The sequence below is a fragment of the Lygodium microphyllum genome, chromosome 8 (genome assembly GCF_053477565.2).
Source record: "Lygodium microphyllum isolate KBCC chromosome 8, Lygodium_microphyllum_v1.1.10, whole genome shotgun sequence".
In the NCBI taxonomy this organism is placed as follows: domain Eukaryota; kingdom Viridiplantae; phylum Streptophyta; class Polypodiopsida; order Schizaeales; family Lygodiaceae; genus Lygodium; species Lygodium microphyllum.
Genome location: NC_141142.1, coordinates 63,238,435 through 63,254,081, shown reverse-complemented (window position 1 = coordinate 63,254,081; position 15,647 = coordinate 63,238,435). Strand labels below are relative to the sequence as shown.

The 15,647-nt window shown below is 45.7% G+C and overlaps 1 protein-coding gene across 1 annotated transcript in view; it reads left to right on the top strand.

Annotated features, from left to right (window-relative positions):
• LOC148032385 (coiled-coil domain-containing protein 39-like) overlaps positions 1 to 15,647 on the top strand; it is a 224,217-nt gene that overhangs the window by 127,867 nt on the left and 80,703 nt on the right. Inside the window, exon 10 of the mRNA XM_087684085.1 lies at positions 11,259 to 11,390. Within this exon, the coding sequence (XP_087540211.1) occupies positions 11,259 to 11,390 (132 nt within the window). The remainder of the gene's footprint in view (positions 1 to 11,258; positions 11,391 to 15,647) is intronic.

The window sequence follows — 15,647 nt, the reverse complement described above, 5'->3', positions numbered from 1 at the left end:
CGAGAAGGACCGCAAGACTGATTTCGGGTCCACCGTGGCTTCCATCACATCATCAGTTCCCGAGGACAGCGCTCGACAGGCAAGGGTGGCGTCCACAAGCGAGGGCGGACAGGTCTGGCAGGCGATGGCGGCTGTCAGATGATGGCTTCTGACAGGCGACAGGGCAGCAATCATCAGGGGCGTCTGACAGGACAGGGCAGGCAGTCGTCAGGGGCGGGCGAAAGGACAGGCGACAGAGCAGGCTGTCGTCTGACAGGACAGGGCAGGCACTCGTCAGGGGCGGGCGAGAGGACACGCGACAGGGGCAGGCAGTCGTCTGACAGGCAGCAGGCTTCCGATGGCGACCAGGACCTCGACGAGCAGGAGGCGCTGGTGTGACACGCCACAGCGAGCAGGAACGATGGCGGGCAGGGGCGACAGTCATCCGGTCAACGGCAGGGCGGGACACGCAGGCGGCGTCATCGCGACCTCCGTCTCTCTCTCTCTCTCTCTCTCTCTCTCTCTCTCTCTCTCTCTCTCTCTCTCTCTCTCGGCCATTTCATCTCTCTCTCTCTCTCTCTCTCTCTCTGGAGGTGTGACGGGCGTGAGCTGAAGGTGTGACGGGATGCTGGTGTGACGACGGGATGCTGGCGTGATGGAGGGAGTCTACGTCGTATCTCTCTCTCTCTTTGGCGTGACGAGATGCTGGCGTGAGCGACGGGATGCTAGAGTGAAGAGTCGTGTCTAGCGTGACGGACGTGTCTGGCGTGATGGACGTACCTAGTGTGATGCTGGCGTGACGAGGCGTACCTGGTGTGATGGACGTGTCTGGCGTGAGCGACGGGATGCTGGCGTGACAGACGTGTTTGGCGCGAGTGATAAGAGCTGACGTGACTGTCATGTCTCTGTCTTACAAGAGGCGGCAGTCTACTGGGAGCAACAGTAGTGACAATAGTCTGGCGGGACTGTCGAGAGTGCTGACCCGAAGGAGCTGCTCTGCAAGGTCACGTCTCTGCACAGGGAGACAACCACTGTCCTGCAGGACACGAATGTACTTAGAATGACATGAATGCTGGCTTGTCTGCTGTGTCCTGAGTGAATGTACTGTGGCAGCAGTGACGAATGCAGACACTCTCAGATTGCACTTACTCTCTCAGACTGACATAAATGCAGGCACTGTGAATGTATTGTGGCAGCAGTGACGAATGCAGACACTCTCTCAGATTGCAGACACTCTCTCAGACTGACATGAATGCAAACTGACATGAATGCAGACACTGTGAATGTATCGTGGCAGCAGTGACGTATGCATACACTCTCCCAGATTGCAGACACTCTCTTAGACTGACATGAATGCAGACGCTGTGAATGCACTGAGATTGCAGATGTACTCAGACTGATGTGAACCTTGCATGCTGTGTGGACTGGAAACCTGCGTGATCTCAGACTGACGCACATTAACATCTCATGCTACAGTCATATCTTATGATGCAGTCACATTGACAGTCTATGATATACTGTCTCTAGTTCATGCTAGAGTGATAGTTTATGTCACTGGTTTACTACTCTACCCAGACTGTAAACAGTTTTATGCTATAGCGCATACTATAATTACGATGGAAGAAACTGACAATGAAGGAATCACAAAACCAACCATGGAGACAATGTTTCATACACGGCCAAAGAACACGAGATACAAAACCTATGGGCGTAAAACCCGAGATTGGAATGTCTCTCCAGGGTCGAGTAGATATGGGAAGACATCCCGCAAAATTAATGAAACACTATATGAGGAGATGTTGACCATACTCCGTGCTGAAATACGTACCATGAGGAAGGAAATGGAAAAGGACATACAAGAGCAGGTTCGAGCTGAAATGATGGAAGAACTAAAAAAGGAGATGCAACTAACTTTGGATGCACGCATGGCAGAGAAAGACTCATTGATCTCTAATCTACAAGAAGAACTAGACGAATGCAAAAAGAAACTGGACACACAAAAGGAACCACAAACCACGCCGGAACTACAAAAAGAAATGGATGTTTTAAAAAAGGACATGCACACCTATGCAAGTGTGGTGGAAGGCACCCAAAAGAAAATGGAGAATGTTGAGAATACCGTCAAAGAAAATGCAGAATGGATAGATGTGGCAAAAAAGAACAAAGGAATGCATGGCAACAAAGTGGAAGTCATGAATGCCACCTTGGAAGAAGAGGCCAAAAGGCGGGTACGCGCACTCCACGTAAGAGTGGTTGGACTAGACGAGAAAAGCTCCCCAATTGAAGATGCTACAGCTCTTGCCACCAAAATTGGAGCTACAAATGTACCCATCATTGGGGCTTGGCGAGTCGGAAAGGTTGACACAAAAACAAAAGTCCTCATCTTGAAGTTTGGAGACCTGGAAAAGAAGAGAGCCTTCCTCTCTAAGAGGATCGCTCTGAAAGGAGAAAAGATCTACCTAGATGAAGACCTCACCCCAGCCCAGTTAGCCCACAGGAGGGAAAATATGCCACGTGTTCTAGAGGCACGGAAAGCAGGTAAATGGGCTGTATACAGAGATGGAAGAGTCATCATCACAGAGAAAAGGACGGCATGACGGTGCGCGGCCTATGAGACCCTGAAGTTCACACTGTGGAATTGCAATGGCTCCCTTAAGACAGATGTAGGTTATTTTGAGGATACTTTCAAAGGTATAGACATTGCTATGTATACTGAGACACATCAATGTAAAGACAGCCGTTTACCTGATGTATATGGATATAGATGGGAAAGCGTATATCGCCCTCACCCTAGACGGCCTGGAGGGACGAGGGGATCAGGAGGTGTGGCAATTCTATTTAGAGAAGAGCTCCGAGATACAGTCCAAGTGGTACATAGAGATGTAGAGGCAAGATACATGTGGATCAGGTTACGTACAAGCAGAACTCGCGACATGTATATTGCCATATGCTATTTTCCCCCTGCATACTCTAAGTTTGCCCCTAAAGAGGCATCCCCGTATACACCACTATATGAGGACATAATGGGATACATGAGAATTGGGGATGTTCTACTAGCAGGAGACTTTAATGCACGCACAGGAAACAACCAATCTGCTTTCTTTGACACTAGTGATGAGATGTTCAGAGATATTGCATTAGATGAAGTGGGATTAGTTAGATCAGCCCAAGATAGAGAGATAACAGAATATGGAACACACCTACTGGCACTGGGAAGTGCACATGGTTTGGCCATCCTTAACGGGCTACCACAGTGGCCAAGATCTAATGGCTTCACATGTTGGAATAACAAGAAGGGATCAAGCACAGTGGACTATTTGATTGGATCACCCAACTTGCTACATGACATAAAAAGTTTTGAAATCTCAGACAGACCAATTGGATTAGTAGCAGACCATGCTATTCTAGCCTTCACAATGCAATATGGGCATATACATGAAGCACAGTCACATATACCAAAATTACCACGCTATGATTTTGTGGAAGCGACCTCACACATATACAGCATTACTGCGCGAGATGCATTGAGGGAGCTAGACACACAGGCCTCTCTGGATGAGTTTACAGGACAGTTGGCCGAGATAATACACACTTCAGCAGCATACGCTTTCCCACACACTACACCGTCAGATAAACCTCCACGAGGTAATGCTCCACAGAATGGCTGGTATGATGATGAGTGCAGAGAGACACGAGCACGTTTTCAGCGAGAGCTGGCACTTGGTATATGCACCCATAAGCATGCTCGAACACTCTTCAGACGGTTGGTACGCAAAAAGAAGCAGGAATACCTGAGCAGACTAGAAACAGAAATGTATCCCATGTTCTTGGGGCAGGACAGCAAGAGAGCATGGAAAAAGATGCATGAGAGCCAGCCACTCCTACAAATTACTAGACCGGATGATTGGCATGGATATGCTTGCATACTCTATGATATCCCTGGCCAAGAGCCTATGCCACTCCCCTCAACCTCAAGACCAGCAAATTGCAGATTTTTCACAGAAAAAAAAGTGAGGAATGCCATATGGAAGCTGAAAAATGGAAGGAGCCCTAGACCATGAGGGTTTAGTGGCTGAACACTTCACGCATGCCTGTGATATTCTGGCACCAACGCTGGCTCACATCTTTAATAGGGCAGTTTGTGAGGGATTTCCAACCTGTTGGTCAGACCATATTATTGTGCCGCTCTTTAAGAGTGGAGACCCCGCGCTACCTAGTAACTACCGAACTATCATGATTGGACACATGCTGGCCAAGATATATGGCTCTATCGTGGAACAAGCGTTGAGTGAATGGGCCGAGATGCATGGCCTGAGGTCAAAAGGCCAGGCTGGCTTCAGGAGGGGATATACAACTCTAGACCATATCTTTACGTTGAGGGCAATCATTGAAGAAGGCAAGGCATTCAAGAAAAAGATCTATTGCTGTTTTGTGGACTTTCGCAAGGCCTTTGACACAGTGCCACGTGCTAGACTCATGAAAAGAATGCAAAACATTGATGTGCCCGTAGAGATACAGTGGAGTATCTATGCCCTATATGAGACAGTGACAGGTAGAGTACGAACACCTGAGGGCATCTCAGATACAGTCAATAGCACCATTGGGGTGAAACAAGGCTGCCACTTTCACCGACACTTTTTGGGCTGTATATAGATGAAATTTCAGAATATGTGGATAGGACGGGTGGGGCCGGAGCCAGCCTAGCTGGAGTGCTGATACCATTACTGCTTTATGCCGATGATATTGTACTTATATCTGACTCACCTGAGGGACTAAATAGACACTTGGATGCATTATCAGCTTTTTGCAGAGATAGAGATCTTAAGGTGAACCTTGGGAAAACTAAAGTTATGGTATTTAACACTTCAGCTGCTTGGGTGACAAGAGCTGAGCACCAGTTTACTTTTGACGGAGAGCCAGTGGAGATGGTTAGGCAGTATGTTTATTTGGGGTTCACATTGAAGGGGCCACAGTTCTCTTGGAGAGAGACATCAGAGGCTCGTTTGGCAAAAGCATATGCAGCCTTAGGGGCATTGGAGAGGCAATGTGCTCACATACAATTTCATGAGCCGCGCACCAAACTGTGGCTTTTTGACACCTTGGTTACACCCACACTCCTATATGGGGCAGCTATTTGGGGTCCGAGTCTGTTTCACACGAGGAGACAGCCTTTGGGAGACCAGGATGGACCAGAGAAGGAATACTATGATGGATGGGAGCATATGGAAAGACCACTGGTCATGATGATCTCACGCATGATACGAGCGAAGAGCTCGACCCCACATGAGATTATCAGAGCTGAGTTGGGGGCATCACCCATGGTGGCTGAGGCCTTGGTTCAGGCAGTGACTTTCATACATAGACTATGGGAGCTCCCCCAAGATAGATACCCATGGCTAGCCCTGGCCTCTTCTAGACAACTAGCAGTAGACGGTGATAGACACTGTTGGTATGCTCAGATGAGTACATGGATGCGTCTACATGGTCTGCAGATTGACAGACTACCCCCCTTTGACTATATCCTGGATTGCCCTACACTTGACCTAAGCCGATCAGAGCTAAACCATGTGATCAGAGCAGACATACTGAAGTTAGATACGGAGAAGACCTGGATCGGACCCCCCTCGCCCCATGGCACGAGGATGGCACACTACCAGACCCACTTCCTCCAGGTATCTGAGGATGGTTTCATCACCCGACCCAATTACATGGACACACAGCTGCCTCATGGACTACGCACAGTTATTGGTCAGATCCGCACCTCATCCCACCACCTGAGGATTGAGACAGGCAGATGGGAGGGTATACAGACAGAAGAACGCATATGCCCACTATGCGACAGAGAGCCAGAGACAGAGGAACACTACATCTGCCGATGCACTGTATATTACGATATACGAGGTAGATACCACTGTCTGTTTCGAGAGGGTTTTGGAACCCTTGAGACGGATCATGCAGTATGAGGATCAGAGATGCTTGGGATTTTTCCTCTTGGAGCTCCAGAGGCGCAGAGCAATAATTCTACGGAGTAGGAGGTCCCCACAGCTCGGCTCACATAGACAGAGAGCAGTCACTTACTTTTTCATGGATACACGACAGAGTATGGCAGATACCACTACTACTGCCACACAGCCTACAGGAGTACATCATCATTGGACCTCATCTTCCGTAGGTGTCCCTTTGGATAGAGCAGTGGCACTTAGCCGGTCTAGGCGCCCACGTCCACCCGGACGAAGGCCTAGACATCCACACCACAGACAAATTAAATCCATCATTGAGCGCCACAGGAGACAGATGCCAAGACGCCTCAGCTATGCAGAGATACACCTCCCTAGAGAACAGACATATCATTGATGGAGAGTTTTCCTTTCTCTACTCTCACTTTCAAATCACTGACATGTTTCCCTTTTATGGGACACTATTTCATTTCCTTTTCAGTCTTATAGGCATGTTTTTCATCTTTTTTCTCGTTCTAGATGAGAAACACACCATCATTCTATGTACTGCTTTGGTCTCATAGGCCACATTGGCCTTTTAGAGACGTTAATATACTCTCTCTCTCTCTCTCTCTCTCTCTCTCTCTCTCTCTCTCTCTCTCTCTCAACCTTCTCTCTCTCAAGCATACATGCCTCTTATTTGTATGATCATTCATGTATGATGTATCCACTCCTATGTATGTACTTGTAAGTTGTAGCGCATGTTGCGCATGTGGCATATGCCATAGAGGTTTTGGCGTGTTACCCTTAAGTATTCATCTTATATACTCCAATAGCATTGCTATTTAGACTTTAAACATTTGTTCTATCATCTATAGTTCAAAATAATGAGTTTAAAAAAAAAATTGTACTAATATTGCACCGTACCTTATAAAATCTTAAGGTACCATTTAGTACCGTATTTTATCGTACCATACCATACCATACCATACTTTTCATGCCTGACAACTATGGCCATAGGTACCCACGGCAGGAGCGGAGGCATATGCACCTCTATTGGCCCGAGTCTCACCACCTCTGTGCGAGACCACGGGTCGATAGTGGCAGGGAGGGTTCTATTGATCAGATTGGATATTGGGAACTCGTACATTGGAGTCCTCAATGTCTATGCCGCTACGGAGGTTAGGGCACGTAGCAGGTTCTCGGTGGAGATCACGGATGGACTCCCAAAGGTGGACTCCTGGATCATTGAAGGAGACTTCAACAATCTGGAGCCTTTGGAGGACTAGCAGGACAGAGGCAAAAACTACCAGGGCATGGCTGGGGAGGAGCAGGAGGCATGGGAGGTCTTTTTGCTAGCAGTAGGAGCACGTGATGCCTGGAGAGACCTTGCCTTCCATAGGAGGGAGAGGTCGTTCATGGGCGACCATCATACGGCATCATACGGCATCGGTCAGAGGGAGAGCTAGGGATCATAGACATGGCGTGGGCGACCATCATACGGCATCGGTCAAAGGGAGGACTAGGGATCATAGACCAAGAGTATCAGAGTATGGACCTCCTGTGCAAGCTAGTTGTCCGCGGCCTCACACCACGAGGGCAGACCTAGAAGGTCCTACTGCAAGAGGGCTTTCAGGATTGTAGACCGAGGCTTGGCAGTGAGTGGAGGCAGTCCTTGAGATGGATCTTCACATCAGCCTAGATCAACCCCCCCCCAGATCGCCTTTCCTACCAGCTTGCTCCGCGTGTGGCAGGGCCTCTGCAAGGCCCTAATCTAGAACCCCCCATGCTACCAGGAGGAGATAGACTGTCAACCGGTGATTTGGAACCCCCAGGTCAGAGATCGGAAAGGGGCACAGATTGGCGAGCGCCCCCACATCCAGTGGGCTGGTTGGGAGGCTAGCCCGGCTCGCACCATCAGGACATGGCGGGAGGTGTACAGGATGGTGGACGAGGAGGTGCTACAGCGAGCATCAGGATGCCGGAGAGAAGTGGAGTTGAGGAGAAGAGAGATAGATGCAGTAGTACCTCAGGAGTGGCTTGCTCCCCTGATACAAGAGCCGATAGAGCTCGGAGAAGTATGGGCCGCTAGGTTTTCACCAGCAGGTATCTCCCTACAGGTGGCAGGTAGAGTGGGCGACGCTCCGCCTGGGACTTTCTTCACCGTACAAGAGGGGGGGCATCTGGCTCTTGATAGAGGACAGCGGGATGATGGGATAGTTGTCCTTTCATGGAAGAGGATCCGGGTGATTGGTCTTCAAGGGAAGACATGGCGGCTGGACCCTCTTGTCTTTTGGCAGGAGCTCAAGGAGTGGCGCCTCTAGATCTGGGAGTGCAGGCCACTTGATGAGCTGGAGTGGGATCCGGGAGAGTGGCTATGGCCAGCCACTGCGGTCTCCAAGAAGCCACCGAGGTTCCTGGAGTACACTGCCAGGATTGGCAGACACGTATTGATGCAGGAGGACACGGAGTGGGCGCCGTCACGTAGCAGGCATTGGATATCAGTAGACCATAGCGGCAAGTTTTCTTTCTAATGTTTTTTCTCAGTTTTGCAAGCATCACAACATCACAGAGCCTTTTTGAAGAACCTTCTGGCACCGCCAATGGGATAGTTGGAGGCCGAGGAGGGTATCGTACTTTTTATGGCTAGTGGCACATGGAGGCTTGGCAGTGGGAAGCTAGCTTGCCTAGATGTGGAAGGAGAAAGGTTGTATGCGCTGAACACAGCAGCCTCTGGAGACCCCAAAGCACTGCCTTTGGTCGTGTGAGGCGGCACAGCTCGTGTGGAGAGGAGCATGCCACATCCTTCGCTGTATAGCACCTAGCCTTGGATGTATCTCATGGGGAGCCTTCTGGCAGGCGGTCAGCCAGGGCTGTCACCTTTTGTATGAGGCCGGGATGCAGAACATGATATTCATGATCGAGGCAGGGTCATGTTCAGTGGTCGGTTTGGAGGCTTTACCCATCCGGCAGGTACTAGAGCCCACAGCAGACCACTCTGAAGTATGGGAAATCATGGGGAGTCTTACAGGGTGGCATATTTGGAAGGCGCGGTGTCAGGAGGCCTTCGGCGGAGAGAGACTCTTAGTACAAGCGACCTTAGCAGAGCTCTAGACCTCCATCATCCACTCCCTCCGCAGCTAATGGGATCAAGTGCAGGGCGAATCCAAGGCTCATCAGGAGCTTCGATGTCATTTCATGCACACTTGGGGCAGTCAAGACATGTTTTTCGTGATGCATGCAGGCAGCCCCAGATGGCGATACACCCCCCCTCCATGGCTTCTTGCCCCCATCCCCCCCAGACCGCCTTGAGAGGCTTGTATACATGATGTATTTGTGACTTCACCAGCTCCAGCTTGTCTGTAGAGCATGAATAGTCCTTTGTAACCAGTTTTTTTGAGTAATATAATTAGCCACATTTTATTTGAAAAAAAAAATATTGTGTCAATACATTCATGTCTAGAATCTGTGGCAAGAAAGCATCATCTTGCATAACATATATAAAATCAAGCAATACCATGTTGCCGTATTTTGGGCTAAGTGAAAAGTAAATCGCGGGGCTGATGGGCAGAGCCAAGGCCAGATGTCCTGTTTGAGAATAGCCAATGCAAAATCATACCAAGCATGGCCATCCAATGCATCCATCACTCATGCTCAAAAGTAGACTCCAAAGGGGCAACACATATTGAAGTATCCCATTAGCAAGCCCGGTCTACCAAGAGACAAGCATGCTTTTAGGCAATCCCACAACTCATGACGGTACAAGAAATCATTCGGTGTATAAACCCCAACCAGCCATAAAACCTTACCTTCAAACATAATTTTGATCACACAAAAATGCCAAAACACATCATTCTTTACAGGCACCAATTGAAATTTTCATAAACAACAATGAGTTTACTAGAGTAATGCATTGTAACGCCACTAGCATAGAACAATCAAAACCAATGGCAATCCAAATTTCTGCCCACTTCATTGTGACTTTTATGTTCTACAACACATAACACATCCCAATTATTCTCATGCAAAATACACCACATATGCTGCTTGCTAGGAGAGCAAATCCCACGAACATTTCAAGTGGCGATCTTCATATATTAATGAAAAGAAATCTCTGCCAACACCTCAAATATCCCATCATCTAGAAAAATCCAGCATTGCAAATTCATTCTATCCCTAGCAGTTATACTCAGAAGTAGAGGGATTATCCACCGTCTTAAGAGCTGATTGTGGATAGCGACAATCAAAGGGAGTGATCGACTTACCTTTCCTGTCAAAGGCAGGATGGGCTGGCAGATCCCTAGGACAATCAGCAAACACTTAAGCATTTCCAGGCCTCCATTGACCAAAAGGAGGCACTTCAGTAGCAATACATTCAGAAGAAGGCTTATCCTTCCTTTGGACATATGTACGTAAAGAATGTTGAGAACTTGTGTGCATGGAAGCCAGCAACTCAGCATCAACCATTTTCCCTTTTTTTGAATGAACATCAAACCCTACCAGATTCAAATTGAGCAGAGGGCTGCATGGGCTGTTTTCGTTTATCCATATTTCTGTGCACAAGGGGCTCATCATCATTAGGACCCTCAACCATCGTATTGGCAGCAGCGATAGGAGCAACCTTGGCTTACATAACACTTACTTTTTGAGACAAAGGTTAACTTCCATCATCAGGGATTGTGCTTATCCTCAAAAAAAGGATGCCTAAACAATAACCAAGGATTGAAATTACAAGACCAACACATTTTGTAGATTGAACACTCTGCAGGTTTTTCAGAGCTTGCTGAACCCTCCACTAAAATCCCACAGCCATGGAAGATAACTATAAATTGGTCTTAAAAGATCACTGAGATACAGACTTATAAATCATCACTGCAGGCTGTTTTTTTTCAAAGAAGAGAAAAAATTCTATTAATAAGACCCCTTAGAACAAAATATCCCCAAGGAAAAAACAAGGTATAAACAGCCCTGTAAGGGACCTCCATATCAAAAAATATAGAACAAGTGGAAGTTTATTACAAGGCCTGAATGAATAACCAGTCAGGAGGACTATAGTGCCAGACGAGAGTATGAACATTCCTGCAGGCTGTTTGGTGAATCTTCTCGTATGTTTATGTTGGTTCTAGGAAAATACTGTCAGCGAGTGTTTTATAAGATTTCTCAGATTTCTTCTGCAGCACATGTATATAAACAATGTCACTTTGATACATATGCATCTCCAATCTGATGCTAAGAAGCCAGCTGTCTTTTTCGTCATTCCATGCAAGTTTAGAGAGGATAACGGATCACTTAATTGTGAATATAGTTTTCAGCACTAATACCAGGTATGGAATTTGAGATCAGATCAAAAAGGCAGAAGAGGATGGGAGGGCTGCGAGAAGGAAAAGGGAGGATTTAGACCAGAAAGTATCTTACTTGGAAGAGAAAAATTCAGAGTTAGCTCTAGCATCAGAGACTGGTTTAAATGCAGTGAAGGTCAGTGCCCCTTTCTTCATTAACAATTTGAACTTGAAAGCTGTATGCTAAATATAAGATTGATTCTACAAAGAGCATGATACATATGATTTGAATATTTTTCAATAAACTTGGGTCTCTATTATGCCTGATAAGGACAAGTAAGCTATACTTCCATATGATAATAAAGAATCTATGAAGCATATGCAGGATGATTTCAAATGCTCTCTTTCACTGTACAAGTTACTATTGATTGTCATGACAAATCGTGATTTTCATGACCTTAACTACAAAACCCAGACTTGTCTGATAGTGTGGCAATGCTAAAGGATCAAAGTTCAGACTGTAGAAAACATTTGTCCTTGTTGAAAGGCGCTCATACATACCTCCTTGTCAGTCAATCATAGGATGGATTTTTTGAAAGGACGGGGATTCAAAAGAAGACCTGTAGGCTGGGGAAGTGGGTTCATAACAAGATCTTAGGAAGGGTATAAATTATTTCTCATGCAGATCTTTAGTGTATCTAATTACTAGGTGAAGAACAGACAAGTAGCAACCTCCCTTAGATCTCCACATCCATCCAATGTCATTTGCAAATGGCACATTTTTGGTGTAGTCCAATGGTCAGGATAGTTAGATCTATGACTTTTTCAAAGGTATTTGTGACCAATTCTCTTCTTTTTGTCCCTGTGTATGAAGAATACTATAGAAAAGCCAAGGATGAGACACAGATAGGGTCTTCTTCGTTACAAAAAGCACAGGCAGGCAGAGATAAGACAATAATATTACCAATCAGCTCCCATTTGTGACATGTCTCCATCACCCTAATTGTAGAAAGTTGGGCATGCCATGTGGAAATCATGCTTAATTGCTGACAAGAAATTAGGCACCCCAGCTTCACTGAAAATTCATATCCACATCGTCGGCCTCTCTCCGTGACCAATGCTACTTTTCCCCAAGTCACTATCATCGTCTCAACTGTACCATGGAAGACCATCCTCAGGGATCTCCTGCATACCTTGGCCCGCCTCTTGGGCATGATGACAATTCTACAAGAAATATCTCTTTCTCTCCTTGGCTCTCCACTTTTCACAAAAGCTACTGAGAATTTTCCATAACCAAGTCACATACCAATTGTCAAACTTGTATGGGTCACTAACCACAGGAAGAGTGAAATCTGCCTAGGCATGAAACTGTCACCCATGTCTTCCAGAAGTCAGCCAAAAATCGGAAAGAAATGCCCTATCTATATCAAAGTTGGGTAGCACGTTGCACCACTTTGGTTCTGTTCATGTGACTCCTGCTCCCTAGCTAGGTATAGCATACAGAAAAGGAAATGTCACACAGTACGGGGACTCCTTCATACTCACTTCCTTGGGTCCAAATGTAATCTTTGTAGCCACCATGTCTGATACATTGATGACCTAGAATGAGAGCCCCTATAATGAGGGATTGATAAAGAGATAGATCACATGATACCAATGAAACTCATTATGCATGCACTCTAATGACACATATACTGATTTCTAACCTAAGAAACGAAAGTATACTCAGATAAGAAGAAACCCAGTACCTGCATTGTATGTAAATAACCTATAAGAGCAGCCGACCTTTGTAGGCTTGTTCAGTAGGTGGTTGCCTCCAAAAGGCTTTGCTCTTGAAGGCCCAATGTCTCCATCCATCCATCATGTAAGTAGTCAGTTCTAGGTCTATATACACTAGTTTGGCAATATTCTGATCCTCTGATGGGAGCAACTTGTGAATTGTGATTGATCTCTATATCCTCTCTCAATAGTTTGTAATCCTTCACCATGAAAGTAAAATCTCTCCTCTTTCCATGCAAGCTCCTTAACATGCTTTACTCATGATATGCGCTCAAGCCTTCTCAAATCTCATTGCATAATGATTCAAACTCATAGCGTGGAGCTCATAACCTGGTTTGAAGCTCATCTAGCCATCCGACATATTCTAGATTACTGCTAGAAAAACTACAAACAGTAAGATGGATGTGAGATGAATCAATATTGAGAGAATGAATTTAGGTTACTCCTAAGAGGCATAGGATTGGTTTTGCCTCTTAAGGACGGCAGATTTTCTGAATTTTATGATTCTTACCTATTCAATCATACTTGACATGCATATAATGCATGAGAGCATCAAAGTAGAGCTCAAGACGACACCTCCTATAAAGATGCAACAAGTGCGATGATTTCTATGGATCTTTAATGATGTCTAAATGTAACAATTGATTTCTCTAATCTTTGTTGAGCAACAAAATTCATCACATGCATTAACATTTAATTGTAGTGAATTAATTCCTAATCTTGGTCTCCACTAAGAACTTCCGAAAAGGCTTTATTTGTATATATTGGCACTTATTTCACATGGTAGGAAAAATACTCAAAATCCCCTATAAATAGAGCATGTTGTGGACATTCTTCACTCTCCCCGGTTCACTTCTTTCATTTTCCCCACATTCGAATAATTATTCTCTCCCTCTTCTTCAGCTGCCTATGAGCCTACATCAGCTGGTGACCAGTCCCATAGTGTGGTGACATCAGTGCAGATAATTGCAACCTGTTTAGGTGGTTCCCATCATGCTGGTGACTATTCTTGCACTGCATTTTGGGAGCACCCTGATACCCATGTTCACCATCATCCATATGCAGGCTGCATTTTGCTGAATGGAGGACTTATTCCAGTTGGTGACATCCCTTATGCTATGTTTTGATAAGTAGACTGGCTGCTCTGCTCATTTTGTGACTGCTGGTCATCCTTTCGAGGTGCTGAGGTCATTGTTCTCTCAGCCATCTCTGCATTTTTCTCTCTTTGCAACAGTCGCATAGCTTCCAGCCACGACCCGGAGACTTGATTTCATCTTCTCCCTTGCAAGATCTGCATTTTATGCTGCTAGTCACTTTGCACTGCTGCCATCTTTATAGGAGCAGATTCTCATCATCACCTACAGCTCCCAAGGACTGCATTTTGCTACCTCCACAAAGCATCATCATCCACTGGTGTTACCGCTTGATTAGCTAGGATAGTGCAGTCATCTCTAAGCTCTAATTGGTGTCATTAACTTGAGCCTGCTCACCTCAGTACCAGTCCTTGAGACACAGAACCTTGAGGCTCCATTGAATTTATCATTATATGATTCATTATTGATTCATCTTCTGTGTTTTTGAGTTTTATATCACAATCTTTTCCATACAGACTCGGTGTTCATGCAAACCTACCTTTTCTTTCTTTACATAGTATCAGAGTCAGGGATTTTCCAAGAGCCAAAGATCCTCACTCTTCAATGAAGGTGAATAAAGGTTTTGAGGAAGGACAAGAGATTCAAGATTCTTCTTCATTCTGATGTCTTGTCTGGGAGATACCATAATCTTCTTCTTCCTTCCATCCTCCCAGTATAGGTAAGACACATTGGTGCTAAGGCTTTTTTTCCAAAGGTGGAAGCATGGAACAATGGGTGCACCTACTACAACAAGAATGGTCACACCATCAAAGAAGACTGTCGTTGTAGACCTTTGCTCCCTACACCATCAAAGTATATGTATCTACCCCTAGGCACTCTGTTTGTTGACTTGCCATTCTAGGTGACAAGGATCATTTTGTATCAGCTATGAAAGTTTTATGTTCAAGACAATGACACATAAGATACACACTAAGCCCATGCAAGGAAAAGGAGGAAAAACCTATTTCCATTTGCAATTATTGTCTACAAAGAAGTTTTTCCCTTCCTTGAGTGCAAGGAGCTCCTGGACGTGGAGTTTGTAGATAATACAACTAGGTAACTATTAGGCCACCCATCTAAACATACCAATAAGAGAAACTTTAGGGCCTTTGTAGCAACCGTGGAGATATTTCATAAAGCAATTCTTACATAATTGGCACAAATCCTATGGATTTTGGGTATGTAAAACTAGGCATCTAGTATGGCGACCACATAAGGATCTAAGTTTCCCATAGGACCGCAAGATACCTTGGATGCCATGTGATGATTGAAGTTACTTCAGAGTAGCAATTGCACCTCTTCTCATCAAGAAAAAGCTCCTTTATTGGATCTCTACCAAGCTTTCATTTGCAGGGGATCACCAACCAAGTTCTTCTTGCAACCATGTAGTACATCACTTTATGTGGGGCATTCTCTAGGTCATACATTGCCTAGTGAAGCAACTCATGAGGAACTATTTGGTCAAGAGGAGAAATGAGTCTAGCTAGAGCGAAGATCTGGACAAGATCCCATTTCTCGTATGCATGGTGGACCTAGGGACA